Below are 19205 nucleotides of genomic sequence, written 5' to 3'. Positions count from 1 at the left end.
TTTTCTCAATGATATTACTAAATTCGAGTTCGGCTCAAATGATATTTTGGTATTCAAAATCAAGTTAAGCTTGACTCGTTAACTTAATCAAACGAGTTTGTTTTGAATCGAGATCAAACGATTGCTCCCGATGCATAGTTGAGTTGGTTACAACGGAGCAGATGTTGCCCTGAAGTGGACAAAAATCAAATTTCAACGAAAAATATCCTTCTCCGTCGTGACCAACTGCAGTTTTCCGATTTATCTCCTCACAAATAGTCGTGGGATTGATCGTGTAGAATCGCTGGAGTGACGGATTCCACCTTTTACTGACGATATCTGAATAACTCGTGAGTGACTTGACTCATTTACCCCTCTATTCCAACCTAAATGATTAGCCTAATGAACACAATTTCCCCATGAAAGTAGGTGAACGCTAGATAAACATTCTTAAATGCACGAAACAAATGCAATTTGACAATAAAATTAGTTTAATTTTTTTTAGTAGATTTGATTCTTCCGAGAGAGGAAAGTAAAAAATCACTGTTCACATGGAAAAGAAAGAGCAATTCAAGTAATCCAGCCTTTTGTCGACCTTAACAATAGACAAGCTAAGAATGAAGGGTGAGACAAGAAGTCTAGTGGCACTCACCATTCTCTACCTCTTCTGCTGTTGACTTCGGCTCGAATCACCTTATTTGCGATCATATTCTTGATCTATGAGATAGAGACCGTCGCAAACTCAGGCAATGGTGAGCTCGATGGCAACAATAACAAAGCTAAGAATGAAGCCTTCACTTGTTCTCGAATAAACACAGCCCGAAAGTTGAACCGATACACCCGAGCAAGCGACATGAAAGAATCAAGTAGTAGTCAAGTTACAAAGTCATCATAGAACAACATATACATTTCTCGTACAATGCTTCAACAACAGAGATGCAGTTTAGTAACAAATGTTCTTACCTCTCCTACAGGGTATCCGATTAAGCTGGCCAATTTCGGCCGGCAAACAAAACAAAAAGAGAGCGAGAAAAGCGAATACATAGATATATATCAACTCCCTTTAAAGTTTTCGATTTTGCGATGCTATCGACATGATCAAGCACTTTACAAACAATCACTGCCATGAAGAAAAAAAAAACACTGCATAAATGGCAGAATCCATGGAGGTGTATATGCTTATGTACACTGCAAATACTTAGGGGGTTGAGTTCACTGAGATCTCTTGGGGTGCTAGAGGGGTTTCTGACTCCTGTTGCGAGGGAATCACCAGCCGCTGTAAGGACTCGAGCGCGGTTGTCAGTTGCGCAAACGAGGGGCGCAAGCTTGGATCCCTGGTACGATAAGTCATTCAGACAAAATTTTAGAAAACTGTTTCTAGACTATATGATATAGCAGGGATTCATTTGGTCCCTGCCAAGAGAAACTATTTGGATAGAGCATTTATATATCGAAATGGATGAGGTACATGAGACAAGAGGAATTGGCATCAACATCCAGCCGTTGTGTTTACTCGTAATGTTGACTATGCTAGCAAAATCATGTTCAATTTAAGTGTTAATGCTTACGTTTGCCAGCATTCCCATATGATCCTTGCAACTAGAGGATCGACTTCTTTTGGGATGTCAAGACGCCGATTCTGGAATCCAACAGCCCCAACCACTTGCATTGGGTTCATTCCACTCCACGGCATCCTCAGGGTCGCAAGTTCCCACAGGATCACTCCAAAGCTATATACATCGCATCTGTAGAAAACGCAAATTTGCAAAGATAAAAGCAAGAACCATATATTATCTGATATGCACCTGATACACCAAAATTAAGCCATACTACGAAAAAGGTATACATTTAAGTAATCTAAATGCCAAACGAGCAATAAAAAAAATGTATTAGCATTCTCATCATAAATTCATGTCGCTCTCATCCTCTTCATGGCACGCAAGGGATTCAAAGGCCCGCCCCTACTAAAATCTTGGGTGTGAATATTCTATTGATAACATGTAGAATTGCTTAATGCCTAAATCCCCATAAACTTTTCAAAATTAAGAATCTGGATCATATTACTATGTTTTAAGACTCAAGTTCAGGTAGAATTAATGTCGGTTTGAGCTAGGCTTGGAGTTCAAAAGCAGAATGATAACTAATTAGTGGCACAAGTGTGTAACATAGGAGAAAGCTATAGCGTTTACAGAATGATTTCTAAAACGCACATTGTAATAGAATTAATTAAAGCTGCAAATTGTATTTAAAAAATGATTAAGCAATGATGGGATTAGAAAAAGCTCACTTTTCATTGGATTTTTCATTGCGCAGCACCTCGGGCGCCATCCACTCCGGCTATCAAATTGAAGAGACAAAAATTAGAAAGCAAACTGAAACAAGAAAGATTAATAATAAGTTTCTACAGAATTTAATTGACAGTATGTGGAATGCAGACAGACTGTACCCTTTTACACAAATTCATTATATTCTACTCTTATGCTAATAACAAAAGTGCTTCCGATGAATTCAAAACTTTAGAAGCCATGAATAAAGCATCAAAAATAATAACCACGTACTGTTCCAGCTGTAGATTTTGAAGATAGAAATGTGCTATGCTTCAAGCGTGACAGGCCAAAATCACACACCTGAAAATTCAAATTGGATGAATTAACACTATATGGGCTTAACTCTCACAAGCATTGCAATATAAATGAAAAATTATTCATCAACCGGTACTTAAAACTGTATATTGTTTAATGGTACTCAATCAGCCATGTCATTTTGAATTTTGTATCATGCTTAGTGGATAAGTGAAACATAATGATGTACAAAATAGTATGAGTGATTAAAGCCAGTGTGTACTGAATGGATACAAAGAGCAGAAAATAAGAATAATAATACCATAGCACCTTGTGTCAGCTAAAGTTGATAATAACTTGTAATGGGAATATACTATTTTAGCTTTGTTGGGTAGAACATTCTAGCTAGTTAACTTACGCAAGCCACAACTGGATTAACTGACGACAACCAACAATTCAGTGTTTTGAAGATTGATATACCTTAACAGTCCAATTCTTGTCCACCAATAGATTGGGTGATTTAAGATCACGGTGGACGATGGTAGGTATACTCGTGTGCAAGCAATTCATTCCCTTAGCCTGAGACAAAAACTATCAGAGAAGTATCCAAGAAGATGCAAACAAAAAGATTGAGATACAAACATTCAGTATTCGTACCACATCAAGAGCCATCTTTATCCTGCGCTTCTCATCAATTTGACAATTAGGGCGATGAAGCATCCTGTACAAGCTTCCTCTGAAATTTCAATTCCACCAGTCTAGTTATTGTATGAACAAAGGAAGATAGATTTTAAAACATAAATACATGAGCATGTAAAATAAATCGAGTTGAATATGAACAAATTCAATCAGTGAGCCCAGTTGACTAATATAGATTCATCATCCATCAGTATGCAATCCAACTCCTTACACCTTGTTTAATAATAACCAGCTTGTACCATATTAATCAATAGAATTCTTCAATGTGTTTTCCAGTCAAGAATGAAAAAGATAATACAATCTTAAATTGGCTATGAGTAGTAAATTCCTTGGCCATTAAAACTACTTTAATTGTTGAATTATTTTAGACATATGTAATAAGGACAATTTCCTGCCAAACATTAAAAAGAAAGGACCAATATATCAAACCTTGTAAGAAACTCAGAAACAATAGATAGATTAGGAGGCCGAGTTACAGCACCCATAAAAAGAACAACATTTGGATGGCGCAACCTGCGCATTATTCGAACCTAGACAAATACAAAACCAATTACTACAAGTACTGGTATCAAATTTAGGGTCAAAAAAACAATAGATAGTGAAAACAATCACATATGTAAATAACCTCTATATACCTCACTGCGGAATTCATCTAACGCATCCCCATAGAAGTCCTGATCCAGGAACTTTTTCACAGCTACTTCCTGGATCAAGGTACAAACACAAGCAAGTTAAAGTTAATAACTCACACTTGGCCCCTCAATTTGCCCAAAGCTACTTGTGCAGTTGGAGTTTGCAACTTAAAACAATACTATCAGAGCCAAAGCATAGCAATATTTTCTATGACAGTCAATTTAACGCAGCACAATAGAAGGATAAAGATACAATTTTGATACCAATATGTTTTCTTGTTTGCATTACAATTTACTATCCAAAACCTCGATTAACTCTTTCACAATAGCCCACTAGATGGTGCAGTTTTTTTTTTTAAACTTATATGAAAAGGTTCACCAAAATTAATTGATAAAATTTCAACAAGAAATCCAAACAGCAATGAAGTTTTGCAATCTGACTTTTTTTTTTTTTAAATAATCAGAAATTAATATAGGTATACTCCTATGAAATTTGAGGTCGCTTCTATAGAAAGTATCAAAAGGAATATTTCCACTGCAGGAAACGGATAAAACATGTTTTTAATTTTTAAAGCAAATTACTCTTGTTTATTCTCTCATCAAAATCAATGAAACAATAATCAAACATTTGTATAGTTTTGTTGACATCTTAAAATAGATAAAGATAAAGAATAGAAAAGAACAAGACATGAATATGCTGCTATTTATACATTTGATTAAAATTATTATTCATACATGCATCTTTTAATATACTTCAATTTTTTTCATAAATGTAATATAGTGATATTATTGGAGTTCAAGCAAATGCATTGCTGGACTAAGGCCAGGTTATAAGTCATTTCATAATACAGAAGACAAACTGATCATAGCTTAAATCTATTTGTATTCTTTGAGATAAACATCGTTTTTTGTGTGTGTGTGTAATCTAATTTGGATTGACAATGAACCTAAGTTGTTCTGCATTTTTAAACTCCCTTATTGTCAGTGCAACATTCTCATAAAGCAGTACTACATCTACAGCTAAACCTGGTAGAAAAGATGCCAGGTCACACCAGCACCAGACAAAATTTGTTGATTATACACCATCATCAATCATATAAACCAGAAACAAACATTAAAATGACTGCATAACCGACCACAGAAATCTTGAAATTCAATAAAAATATATGGCAAATGGAAATATACAAGGAAACATATGCATAATATGCCACATGGTTCTTAATATGATGATGCTACTGAAAAGACAACTTACCTCTCCATTCCAATCAGCACGATACACTTCTCCATAAGAACCTAGCAATAGGTAAAATCGAGAGATTTATCAATGTACTCAATATAAAATATGAATAGGAATTTGAGTTAACAAAAGAAGCAACATCTCGCACAGCCAAAATAAATAATATGAAATCAGAGGTAAGAAGGAAAAGATACATAGAAACATAAGATACAATATCTTGGAGTCCGATAACTAAGTTGGGATGGAAGGAACTCCGATCAATTAGCAATAGTACATTCAATAGAAGTAAATGCAACACAAGGTAACTTCCATAAAGTGAGCCATAATGACAATAAAAAAGGCAGTTATACAATTATGATTAAACTGAATTTTTTGGGGGAACATAAGTTCAACAAGTACCTAAACCAATCCTCTCTCCAATTACTAGTTCCTCCCAGGGGATTTCCCAATCAGCCACATCATCTAGCACAGGATCAAGCTTGCTCAGCCTGACTTGTGAACAATTTGAAGATTCCTCATAAATGCTAGGAGTTACAGCTGGAGGAACTTGAAGATTCTTGATCAACAGTGTTCATACTTATTTCTGTGGGTCTATCATGATTTTTGATGAACATGTTTCTGTCAACATTTTCCCCTTGTTTCTGCAATACATTTAACTGGCTGTTATCCTAAACCATTTTGTTGTCATTAAATAAATACTTTGCTTCTGATGATGAAGGTTTTTATGTGTTTTATCTGCTTGAACATCACGGCTCCTGTCCAATTTATGGTGCATATTATTTTCTGAAACATTATTGGTCTGACCATATTCTGACAAATGATAACCCATATTTATAGAAGGTCTACGAGTTTGGTTTTCAGAAATAACTACAGCAGAGTTTGAAATGGCAGAAGAACCTGCAACATTAGTTGAAACTCCAGAATATGCTTTTGCAGCAGAGCTGGGCATTTTAGAAGATGAAGTTTGGTGTACAAAATTCTTTTGTGGATTTGATGACTCCAAATTGTTCTGCTTTGTGCTAGAAATCTCATTACAAGCAGAACGCCCTTTCCAAACCAATGGAACTTGTGATTTTCCAGGTCCGCTAGCAATATTTTCCTTGTGTCTCTGGTATCCACTATTTGCACCACCAGCAACTTTGGGATGTGGAGCTGCTTTTGCAACTACAGTTTCTCCAAATGGGTTCAGATCAGCAAAAAGGTTTGTTACATCAGCAGCATCTTGTGGATTAAAATTAGCATTCACCTTTGCTTTGCCTAAACTATTTCCATCCATGGAAGCAGCAACAACTATTCCCTTCTGCTTTGACGTTGTTACACTGGTAGATGTAGATTGATCAGATCCATTTTGTATAGACAAACTCATGCTTCCACGTGATTACTTCCACTACTTGTAGAGGATTCACCATTACGATCACTTAGAACTGAAGATATTGCAATTGGACTTTCATATATTGTTCTGTTATCAACAGTTTTATTATGATCCAAGGAAGAAACTGGATTGGCCAATTTCACCATCAAGGTGCAACAGTTCATTGTTGAAAAAATCATCCTCTGGTATGCTTGCCCAAGAGCTCATTCTCTTGTTTATGCTTGGTTTGGAAGAAGTATCTTTTAGACTGAGTACATCAGCTGGGATTAGAGTGCCAGGAGCAGCCATAAGATCAACCAAAAATTCCCTAGTACAGAACCATAGAGATTAGCATTGAAATAAAAACTGTAATGTGAATTTTAATGGATTATAAGCCATGTTGACAGCCATGTCTATGTAGCCAACAAGAAGCAGCTGCATTTTCCTACCCTGGCAGAGCCAACAATCAAGTCAATACAGCAATTTCTTTAGGTGAATAAGAAATTTGGGGTCATAATCATGTCACTTTAAAATTGGAGTCTAAAGACTTTCTAAACTTCAATTACAAAAATTCAAGAATGATAATAAATACCCACTGCAGTGGGTTGTTTCTGACCAAAAGAATAATATTTAATATATGGTTGTATTGGTTAGATAGATCTATGATTTTCCATCTTTTCCTCCTTGTGTTTTGATCTATACCTCTGTTAAATGCTTTTGTTAGAATTTTCCATAGAGACAAATATATTTCCTTTTGTTTTCATGTTTGTATGTCTACTCCTGGTATAAATATATCAGCGATCGTGATCCAATAACCTGCTACAAATTGGCCTTTGAACATTTAAATAATTAGCATATCTTAAAATTCTCCAAAGAGGCATTGCATGTGAACATTTCCTTTTTTTCGTTTTACTCCCTATATGTCTACTCATGGTGCAAGCATATAAGTAATCTTGATCCTCAAACATATGACAAATTGATCTTGTTCAATGTTTCAAAAAACAACATTTACTTTGGATAGCACATACCATATTGATGTGCCATTACAATATTGGGAGGATGTAATCCTAACTAAAAACTGCAAGCCTTCTTCCATTTTGTATGATCAAAATGCTTTCACTACTCTCTACCGCTGCATATTTTTGGTTGTGCATATTTTGTTCATCAAATATCACAAAGAAGTGGCAAGTAAGTAGGCCAATCTCTTAGTATATTTTCTTGGTTACCCATTCTCAAAAGGCTATTGGCTTATTCGCTAGCTTCTGCCCACTTTCCATTTTGCTAACATTTTCGGTCCTCTCAGTGTACCAAACTCTCCTAGTCCAACTCAAGAGACGCTCTCACATTGAGCCTGTCTGTAGATAGCATATCTTTCTTAGATAATCCAGCACATACTAATGATATGCTTCTTCTACCAGTATACTTTAGACAACCTAGAATAACCTTTATTAATAGTTTTGGCAATAACTTTTGGAATCAATCATCTACTTCTTGGGTATCAAATCATGTTCCTAGAACCTACAGATCTCCACCTTCCTGCTCTTTGCAAAGCCGCTCAGCAATCATCTGCATCTCATTGCTAATTTTGCTTGATATACTGATTTTTTTGCTGGTACTCTGCCTTTGTATCCCCACTTCCTATTATCTCTTGTTCTTATGAGTCAAGCTCTGGCAAATGAGATAACTTCTATACATTCTGATAAAACGTGATACCTTTTTCTAGATGAAATCAGTTGTTGGTTGTCAGTGAATTTATACAAAGTTGTTTTACCGCATGTTTAGTTTCTTAAGCAAATCATGTTGCCAAAGGTTATATGTAAGTGTTTCAAGTTCATTATGACCATTTTATATTGTAGAAAAAATCACCACCCATACAACAATTTTAGGTATTGTCAGATTATATAGGCCACTACAGCTATTTTACATATGAAATTCATTCAAGGAATAAAATCTGATAGAAAATGATTCCACATTGTCACGAAGGTAATGCTAGTGTACAAAAAATCAATGCAACACCAAGAGAAAGAATATGGAAGCGCAAACCTTTCATCCAACTTTATTATGTTAATAGCATCATCGTCCATGCCTGTGTAATGACTCCCTTTTACGAGCTTGCAAGGAATGCCAATATTATCCGCAAGAACCTGGATTATCATGTAGCAACAAATAAATAGTATGAATAAATAAATAGGATTATAAGTACTATCAAAAATATATACCAAGTCCAATGAAATAGCAATAAATTTCGCAAATGATATATTGAAGTTGCAAAAGCAAACTATACATGAAAAACAGATGAACAAACCTTGAAGAGTAGAGCACGGTGCCGGGATAACCCTACTCTTATGCAGCCAATTGGTAGCAAACTCGTCTGAAGTGTCGTTCGTAGTTCTGTACTTTTTTCCATCCACTTTGTTAGCACGTCATTTGCATCTCTAACAGGACCACCCATATGATCCATGACCACTTCAGATACTCTCTGAACCAGCACTCCAGTTTCAGTAGTAGGGCATCCTAACAAAATGCACTGCGCCACTTGCTCCAACTCTACTAATGCAGGGTCAATTGCACGGTTGACAACGATGACTTCAAAACCTAGATCCCCGATTCTTGTTTGGAGTTCAGTTAATGAAGGCATCCTTCTCTGACTTGCAGAATTGCCAGAGAGACCAAAAATGTCATAGAACCCATCCACAACTTTCTCATCATAGTCGAGTACATTGTAATCCTGCACACAGAACCCATCAATACCCTAAAAGGCAAACTAATAGAGAGAAATTTGAAGTAATTCAATAAACAAGAGTGTCCACGCCCTTGCAATAGCAGAAAACCCAATACCGACTACCTAAGTACCTTCTGATAAAAGCAAATATGAACAACAAGTAGGAGTTAGAACTTTAGTCAAACTAGAATGATGAACCTAAGTTCCACCCAAAAACAAGGTCTAACTTCACTCTTAATTCTCAGTTATTGCAAAAAAAATTGACTGGCAAAAAACCCAAAAATCGGCTTCAATTTCTTCAATCAGGATCAAGAGGAGAACTCACCCAATAGCTCCGTGACAGCGACTCGACCGTCCCCTCCTCCCGATCCTGGTTGATCCGGTCCCTCCCCAAACTCAGCAGCTTCGCCGCTCGGATCTGATCGCCGTCCAAATCGCCCCCGAACTCCGAATTCGAAGCGCTGATCGCGAGCGCCATCTGCACCTGGAACTCCTCCTCCGACGAGAAGTAGTCCTGACGGTCCTCCCCGGGTGGGGCAGTTGCCCGCGGGGGCTCGGCCGGGGATGGTATCGTCGGAGACGCACCGGAAGAAGCGGCCCTGTGGTCTGCCGCGCACGAAGGGGCGGCCGCAGCGGTGGGCGACGGCGCCGGCGACTGAGCCGCCGATGGGGGGGAGGGGATCTCGTTGGATCGGTGAGGGTGCCGCTTGATCTTGAATATGTTCTTCATCGTGTTCCGATCGCTTGCTCCGCCACCGTAACCTCCTCCGCCTACTCTCCTTCCTTCTCGACGACGACGGCACGGCGTCAAGGAGCGCGACTACTTTTCTTAGCTCCCAAGTGCGACATCGTTACAAAAGAAGGCTCGTCTTAAACACTAAATTACTGAAATTACCACTACCCCTCACGTGCGCATCACGTGTCATGGTTACGCGGAGCAGCCAGCAATCGTTCGATGCCGTTCGTTCCCGCCTTCGAACACCTTGTCTGACGGCGATGGAACGTGCCACGTCGACGCTTAAGCAGAACCAGCCGCTACTTTACGAATCGGTCAACCTAAATCAAGTAAGGATATTTTTAAAATTCAATGTATTTTTTAAAATAAAATAAAATTACACTTGGTCTTTTAGGAATTCCATAGATTTGAATGGATGGCTGAAATGCCGAAAAAGTAAATATACACTATAATAAATAATTTACAGTCAACAAGATAAACATTTTTATACATATTTCCTAAAATAAATTTAGAGTTAATTGACAGGAAAAAAAAACTTCAACAATAAATTACTGACCCGCCTTCCAAACGCCGCCTCATCTGACGGCGAGGAAAATGCCACGTCGATGCTTAAGCAGAGCCAGCCGCTATTTTGCGAACCGGTCAGGTCAAGTTAGACCGAGCCCGGCCCAATCACGAGTAGTTGAACCCGATCACATCCCTAAAAATAAATAGACGGTATAATAAATAATTTATTTTTACTGAAAGTTAACAAGATAAACCTTAACCAACATTTTGTACATTATAAAATTATTTCCTAAAATAAATTTGAAGTTAATTGACAATAAAAAAAACACAATACAGTAAATTGAGCGCTGTTTAAGGGGGAAATATTTAATAAATGAATTGATTTGAATTTGGCTCTACTGATTCGATTAAACCAACAAAAATCGATTAAGAGTGAGCAACAATTCGATTAAATCAAAAAAATCGATTCAATTTAAAAATTCTATTCAATTATTTAGAAATTTTAATTTTTTTAAAAAAAATTAATTAATTCAATTAAATTTTAATTTTATAATTTTTTATTCGATTAAATCGAATAAACTAATTAAAATAAAAAATAATTTTTAAATTTTTAAATTTTTAAAATTTTAAATAAGTAAATTTATAAATCACTAATTAATTTATAAATTTTTAATAATCTTAAAAAAATTTAATTATTTTAATTAATTCAATCGAAAATCAAATTAACCGCATGCTATATTTAATCGGTCCAATTTATTTAACTTTAATTTAAAATTTCAATCAATTTAATTAATTAAAATTTTTAATTTAATTTAATTTTAAATTATTTTAATTGAATATTCCGTCTTAAGTCTGCCTCCGCCAGAGCAAGCGCTGTCTCTCACTTTGTGTCCGATGCCAATACGATATTGTTAGATGATTCATCCGCAATGCTCCTGTGTTATAACACCTTAAACTATAATTAAAAACTAAAAAACTAAAAAAAAAAATACATGTGGGGTGGGTCCGGGAAGTGAATCGTAATTTGATAATTTGGCCCACCCCACTGGTACATAAACGCATTCAAAACATTAAACGTGTTTATGTGTCACATCATCTTTTTCTCTTTTTTTGAAGGGTGTTATTAACACCCATTGAACAGGGCGTTACGGGTAGAAAAATCTTCTGGTTTTCAGTTATCGAACTCCTTTGCCGGCGGCTGCTGCAACGTCTCATGCTTCTTTAATTAATCTGATCAGTTGTTTGATTGAACTTTTACTTCTTTAACTTTTTTTTTTAGTCTTGTGGCGTATTTTTGTAAACATGAATTTATAATATAATATATAATTAAAATTAATGAAAATAAAAATATATAATATTTTTCAGATTAATTTTAAAATATATAAAATATATATATTCTAATATACAACAATTATGTTATAATTACTATAAGAATATTGAAATACAAATATTTTTAATATTCTATCAGAGAGATTCAACAAAGCTATCCACAACAGTTAGATAAGCACAGTTAGGAGAGAATATTCAACATGAGAGAGAGGAATGAAAATTCACTCTATTCGCTTCATTTAATTTTGATTTGAGTGGATAAAAAAAATATTCCATATGAAATTTTAAATTCTTCAGTCCATTATTTAACAATAGATAAATAAAGAACGCTGCTTTTTTCCACTCCGACACCGACATCGCACCCTCCCCTTTCACTTCCTTTCTCTCTCATTTTAATGACATTTCTATCCTCTTCTTTTTATTTATTTATTTTTTATTTTTTAAAATTTTTATTTAGTTTTATTTTTTAATTATTTTTATTAAAAAATAGCTCTCATATATTTTTAAATTTTTTTTATTTTATTTTTTAATTAATTTAATTTATTATTTTTTCATCAATATGATTTTTTTTAAATTTATTTAATTTTTATTTTTTAATCACTTTTATTTATTATTTTTTATCAATACTTTATTTTTAAAATTTTATATAAATTTTATTTAATTTTATTTTTAATCAATTTTATTTATTATATTTTTTAATTTTATATAAATTTTATTTATTATTTTTTTTTCATAATACTTGTATTTTTTTCAATAATTTTATTTTAAATGTCGAATTAGGAAGATAATTAAAAAAAAAAGAAGATTTTGACCTATATTAAAAAATATATAAAATAAAAAAATTTGATAAAAAAATAATAAATAAAATTGATTAAAGAAATAAAACTAAATAAAATTTAAAATATAATAAACAAAATTAATTTAAAAATAAAACTAAATAAAATTAAAATATATATATAAGTATTAATGAAAAAATAATAAACAAAATTAATTTAAAAATTAAAAATAAATAAAAATCAATTAAAATTAAAATATATATATATATATATATATATATAAAATAAAATAAAAAAATAAAAAAAGGATAAAAATATCATTTGAATGGGAGAGAGAGAGAGGGCGTGCGGTTTCAAGCATGGGAAAAGCAATTTGCATAAAGAACATGATAGAGAATCCATCGTTCTTTTATTTGATTACCCTCCTAACTGAATAGGAGTTAGAGTTCGTACACATCGATCGCCAGTCGAGGTTTGACAACAGCAACCACCGGCACAGTCTTCTGCAAAGCGATCCCAAACGTCTCGCCCATGTCCATATTTGCCCTCCCCTCCGGCAGCTCCCAGTCGAAGGCATGAATGAGCGACCCCAGCATGTACTGCACCAGCACCACCCCCATGCGCACGCCGGCGCAGATCCGACGCCCGGCGCCGAAGGGTATGAGCTCGAAGTCGTTGCCGGTGGGGTCGACCTTGGCGCCCGGCCCTCCGGGCATGAACCGGCCGGGGTCGAACTCCAACGGGCTCGCCCACACCTCGGGGCTCCGGCCGATGGCCCAGATGTTGACCAAGAGCTTCGTGTTCGGCGGGATGTAGTAGCCGCCGACCTCGCAGGCTTGGGTGGAGAGGCGAGGGAGGTTGAGCGGCGTCGACGGGTGCTTCCGGAACGACTCTTTGCAAATCGCTCGGAGGTAGGGGAGATTCGGGATGTCGGATTCTTCGAGCCGCCGGTTCCGCCCCACCACCTCGTCCATCTCGGCCTGGGCTCGTCGGAGGATGGTCGGGTTCAGCAGCATCTCCGCCATCGCCCATTCTATTGTTCCAGTGGAGGTGTCGGTGCCGGCGGTAAATAGATTCTGATAAAACAATTAAAAATATAGAAAATTTAAATGATTATTATTTTTATTTATATTATCAAAAGAGCGTACCTCGTTATATTTTAATGATTAAAAAAATATTTATATTATCAATATTTTTTTAATGATTTTAAAATTGTAAAAAGCATTATTATGAGTTGAAACACGTGTTAAATGAAAGGAGTTTGATTCAGCACGTGACCAATTAGTAAAAAGGCCATTTTTGTCTTACCAAAAGAAGAGCCTTGATGTTGTTCGGCGTCAGCTTCTCCTCCTTCGCCGGCGCCGGCGCCGCCGATTGCCTCTCCATGAGGACGTCGAGCAAGTCCGGCCTCCCCCCGCGCTCCTTCCTCGTTGCCGCGTGCTCCTCCACCATCCGCTCCAGCACCGCGTCGAACCGCTTGTGCACCCGGCGCATCGTCCCCTCGAGCCCCTGCAGGTCCAGCCACGCCACCGCCGGGATGAAGTCGCCGATGTTGAACTGCCCCGCCAGCGTCATCAGCTCCACCACCATGTCTTTGAACTCGCTTGACGCCGTCCCTTGCTCCTCGAACACTCGCCGGCTCAGGATCACCCGCCCGATCATGTTCGCCATCGTGTATATCAGCGAGGCCGCCACCGCCACGGGCCTCCCCTCGCTGGCCGCCGACAGCATACCCTGCAGCATCCGCCCCACCTCCTCCCGCCGGTACTGTCACAGAGTGAAAAGGACGCTCGAAAACTCCGGCGTACGTCGGCGCAAATTAAAATCGCATGCATACGCACCTGTCCCCAAGCGTTGAGGGCGCCGGCGCCGAGCATGTGGAGGTTGCAGAGCTTGCGCAGGAGCTTCCATTTGGGACCGTATGGCGCGAACACCATGTCCTGTCCTTCGTACGCCAGCCGGATCGGCGCCGCGTCGAGCGGCCTGTCGGCGAAGACCGCGTCCAGCGTCTTTAAGAACACCCGCGCGGCCTCCGGCGACGAAGCCACGACGACATCCGAGCTCCCCAGCCGGAGCCTCATCACGGGGCCGTACCGCTCCGCCATGCGCGAAAGCGCCACGTGCGGCGCCCGCCCCAGCAGCGGCAGCGCCCCCACCACCGGGAACCCCCGCGGCCCCGGCGGCAGCCGCCGTCCGCCGCCCGCCACCCGTCGCCCTATCCACCGAACGAACCAGAACAGAGCCACGCAGAGCAGGAGCTCGCGCACCAGAAACATCACCGCCGCCATGGAAACCTCACACTTCTCGGTGATCAAATTCATTGACAAATACCGATATTTATAACAAAAGCAAGAACATACGACAGCAAAACCAGTACAGAGTTCTCCGAAATTAATAAAAAAAATTGGAATGATATTGTTCTATCTAATTTAACGTGTGACCTCGTTTTGTGTTGGCATACCTAAGTCTTGATCTGAGTGGAGATCACACGTTGGACTAGTAGTCGATGCTATATCCTAATTTCACATCAGAATTCTACACTCAAACTTCCTATTCTAACCATGTGGTCGAGTCGCCAACTCAATTCCTCAAACTACGTAAATCCTGAGGACCCAACATCCGACTCGGAAATCAGCTCAGTTCGAGATCTAACATCTGACTCAGAAACCAGCTCAGTTTAGACTCAACACCCGACTCAAAAACCAACTCGGGACCCCGACACTCGAACACCCACACCTGACTCGGACACTAACACCTGACCTCTCTCAAAGACCAACTCTAGCTCAGCACCACACTCTAAGTCTAAGTTGCCTGAGCTCCACCTAACGCCCTATTTAGTGCTTAAATGACTCTGCTCCATTCACGCTCTCATTCAGCTTGTTAGACGGTCGTCAGAAGAATACGTGCGATGATATGATATTTGGGATAGCTCATCTGCCCCATTAATGCGCATGATTTATGATAGCGCAATTTGATGTCGGCTCAGACGTTGATGATAAGATCTTTCACTATAATAGTGGCGGAGATGAGATATTCTCCTTACAAACGATGAGACCTCTCCTCTAATGGGACATCTCCATTGAGAAGATATTCTCCTTACCATGGGACCTCTCCTCTAATAGGACATCTCCACTGATGAGATATTTTCTTTACCAAAGATGAAACCTTCTCTTCTATGATAATTCTATATAAGAACCCATCTCTCGTGGGTGCAGATATGCGAAAACAATAAAAAACATACTCTCTTCTTCATTTTATGTGTCTTCTCCAAGTTATGATCTGACTTGAGCGTCGGAACAGTTGAATCAGGACACCACTGGCCTTCGTTCTTACCCTCTTTCTTCTTCTTACAACTTGGCACTTGGCGGTACATCAGAGTTTGACGTCCTCTGGGTACCGTTTTGGTCATTCAACATATAAGTTAGGAAAAGAGATACATCATAGGGTCAATTTTTAGTCAAACCATCAAATGACTAAGGATGAAATGGATTTTTTTTCCCGAGGGCTTGTCTGAAATTGATCCATACCCCGTGATAATAATTAAGTCTCCACTGAGAACTCTCCCGTGCTAACAATTTAATGATATATTGTGCTTTTAGGGTTAGTTGCACCTACTATTATTAATCAATGTTAAATTATTGCACTGATAAAATATTCATGGTACATATGTAATAAATAAAAATAAATTAAAAACTATTTTAAACATTACAATAAATTAAAATGTTGCTTTGTTTACTATTTGTTAATTAATATTTTTTATTTAGATAATAAATAAATATAATTTGTATTAAATTATTATATTTTTATTTAAAATATTATTTTTATATTTATTATTCAGAGTCCTATAGTTTAATATAATTTGTTCACTTATTTCTTTATTTGCTTGATAACAAGGACTCAATCATTTGTCACTTGTCAGGACCGTCTCAGTCATGTTTTTTTAATCCAAAAAATATACAAGAGCCCAAATAAAATTGAATATAAATAGAATTTATATTATTAAAAATCAAGGACCTTAGTAAAATATTTTCCTCCTTTCACAGGTTTTCCGCGGGATTAATTTCTCTCTTTTTCGACACGTACAAGGCACGTGCCTCAGCCGACAGTGTCATGTGCATTTTAATTAAATGCAGGAAAAATGATACGTTATATGAAAAATATAGTATAAAATTCAATATGACCTACTTAATTGTATGGATGTCGATCTCACTATGTGGATATGAATTTACTATATGAAATGTGTCATGTTGAATTTCATATTATATTTTTCATGTAATGAATCATTATTCTAAATGTAGTGACTATTATTAATATAGGATATCAAAGGAATTATGAATAAAACTACTATGGATGAAAGATTTTGTTAGGAACAAAGGAAGAAAGGAGGAAACGTGAATTTTTTTCTGTAAAAAATATGGATTATATTGTTTATTATTATTTATTAATAAGCCGATAGATTTAACAAATCCATCTGGGTGCTAATTTTTTAATATATTTTTCATCCACTCAGGTAGGGTGGAAAATAATGTTCTTTTAATGTGGCTCGCAATTTTACACGTACCTCACGTGGACCACAAGCGATGACTTATAGTCGTCAATTTGAATTAGATTCGTCAGATTAATCTGCTTCATTCAGTAATTTAGACTGATTAAGTTAAAATTTTATCAATTCATTTTAAAATAGGTTCAAATAGATTGATCTGTCTAGGTCCATGACTCACATGGGTTGGTCCGCGACGGACTTGAATTTATCCGTGGATTAAGAAAGTTTATTTATTTATTTTAAAATTTAAAATTAAAATAAAAAACTTAATGAATTAGTGAGTTTGATCCATCTAAATTACAATTCAAATTTAATAATTTTAATTTGATCAATTTAAATCATAATTCAAAATTAAATTTTTTAATATTTTTTTTATTTTTTAATAAATTTATGAGTTGACTTGCCTAATTAACAACTTGCTTTAAGTTAGATTAGAAATTTTTTAATTTGTCAATTTGATAAATTGGCCTGTTCTGTTTTATTTTGGGATGAATTTTTAATAGATTGATTGTCCCATTGTACGTCGACTCGTTTGTACACAATCAACTGAAAAAGTAGTTGGGCACGTGCATTTGCAGAAGTAGTTGGGCAGGTGCACTCGAATGATTAACTCTAACTGGAAGCACAAAATATTATTTATTATATATATATATATATATAAAAGAGCTTATAAATTATTCGAGATTGATCTGCTGGACGACAGTTTGATGAACAACTCGTGGACGACAAGATTAATCGATCAGAAGATCGATTAAGCCCTCATATATTCGATCGGCCATTGCCAGCCGCGATTTCCGACCAAATCTCGATCGAATCGCGACTGACAATGTCTTAATCGATCAGTTGATTGATTAAGCCTCCACTAAATCCATTTAATGGAGCCTTAATCGATGATCGATTAATCCTCCATTAAATGGAGGCTTAATCGATTAGTTGATCGATTAAGTCATTGTCAGCCACGATTTCGATCGAATCGTCGGTTTCCGGTTCTCAATCAGAGACCGGCTGAGGAAGGACCGGACCGTCGGCGGTCCTTCGGTCTCCGATCGTGATTTGGCCGGAAACAGACCGCGATTCGATCGGAATCGCGACTGACAGTGGTCGCATGCGATTCCGGCCAAATTGCACCGGATTCCGGCCACAATCCGGTCGGAAATCGGTATTGGTCGACACGCCGACGAGTGGCGCGTCGATCGGGCCTGGTCCGGTTGCCGGACAGCGGCGCGATGGCGGCCGGAAGCGACGGAGGTCAGAAAGAAACACTGTGCAGTGGACGGTCGGATTTCGCATAATCGACGTGAATGGACGGTGAATCTGCGGCGCCCACAGGTGCCCACGAAATAGGATCAGTTACAACAACAGATCAGTTCTCATAAATTATTTATCTTATCAAATAATTTAAATTAATTAAATTAATATTTTATCAATCAAATACATCAATTTGTATAAATTGTAAGTTCAGATGATCTAACCCACTTAATCTGCAATTTAAAATTTAAATTTATAACTTTTTAAATTTTTTTATAGACTCATGTATTAATTCATCTAATTCACAATTTATTTCGCATTGGATTAAAAATTTTTTAACCCGCTCCTGAAATATAATTGAGTTGTTACGATAGAACAGATTTACAGAAGAGAACAAGAGTTCAAATCTCGACGAAATCGAGCAATATCCTTCTTCGTCGTGATCAACTGTAATTTTTCGATTTACTTCCTTACAAATGATCATGAGACCGATCATGTAAAACCGCTGGGATAACAGATTCCTCATAGATCGCTGGCTGCCAACTCCGGATGAGACACGACAAAAACATGTTTAAACGATAAACGCTGAAGCAAACACACAATAACAACTGTGGTTTCTACAATAATGACTTGCACAAACCGTAAGACAAGACAAACATCACAAGAATGACTAAGATTTGAAGACTAGTAGTGTGTTTACTATAAATCATACACTATCTTCTTCATTGGGCAGGTTGCTCAGAGAAAACCTCATACAGTCATAATTCTAGCAATGTGTAGAAAACTAGAGTGATCAATGCTCAGCATCGAAAACCTCTGCAGAGCCCTACAGTCATAATTTAGCTTTGGCGAATATTCTAGAGATCGAATCGAATTGAATCGAAC

The 19205-nt window shown here is 37.1% G+C and overlaps 1 protein-coding gene and 1 pseudogene across 1 annotated transcript; both read right to left on the bottom strand.

Moving 5' to 3' along the window:
- Positions 1-1001: 1001 nt before the first annotated feature.
- On the bottom strand, positions 1002-9965 carry LOC141831719 (serine/threonine-protein kinase EDR1-like; annotated as a pseudogene).
- A 2970-nt stretch (positions 9966-12935) lies between these two features.
- Positions 12936-14817, bottom strand: LOC141832362 (flavonoid 3',5'-hydroxylase 1-like). Its single transcript, XM_074719865.1, has 3 exons — positions 14371-14817; positions 13838-14296; positions 12936-13605 (listed from the first exon to the last, which is right to left on the bottom strand). The coding sequence occupies exons 1-3, from the start codon at positions 14815-14817 to the stop codon at positions 12970-12972; spliced, it is 1542 nt and encodes a 513-aa protein (XP_074575966.1). The 3' UTR covers positions 12936-12969.
- Positions 14818-19205: the final 4388 nt, after the last annotated feature.

Source organism: Curcuma longa, chromosome 7 (assembly GCF_044706935.1).
Source record: "Curcuma longa cultivar G26 ecotype Majalengka, Jawa Barat chromosome 7, ITB_CL_G26_1.1, whole genome shotgun sequence".
In the NCBI taxonomy this organism is placed as follows: domain Eukaryota; kingdom Viridiplantae; phylum Streptophyta; class Magnoliopsida; order Zingiberales; family Zingiberaceae; genus Curcuma; species Curcuma longa.
Note: the sequence above shows the minus strand (reverse complement) of the source record. Positions and strands in the feature narration are given on the sequence as shown.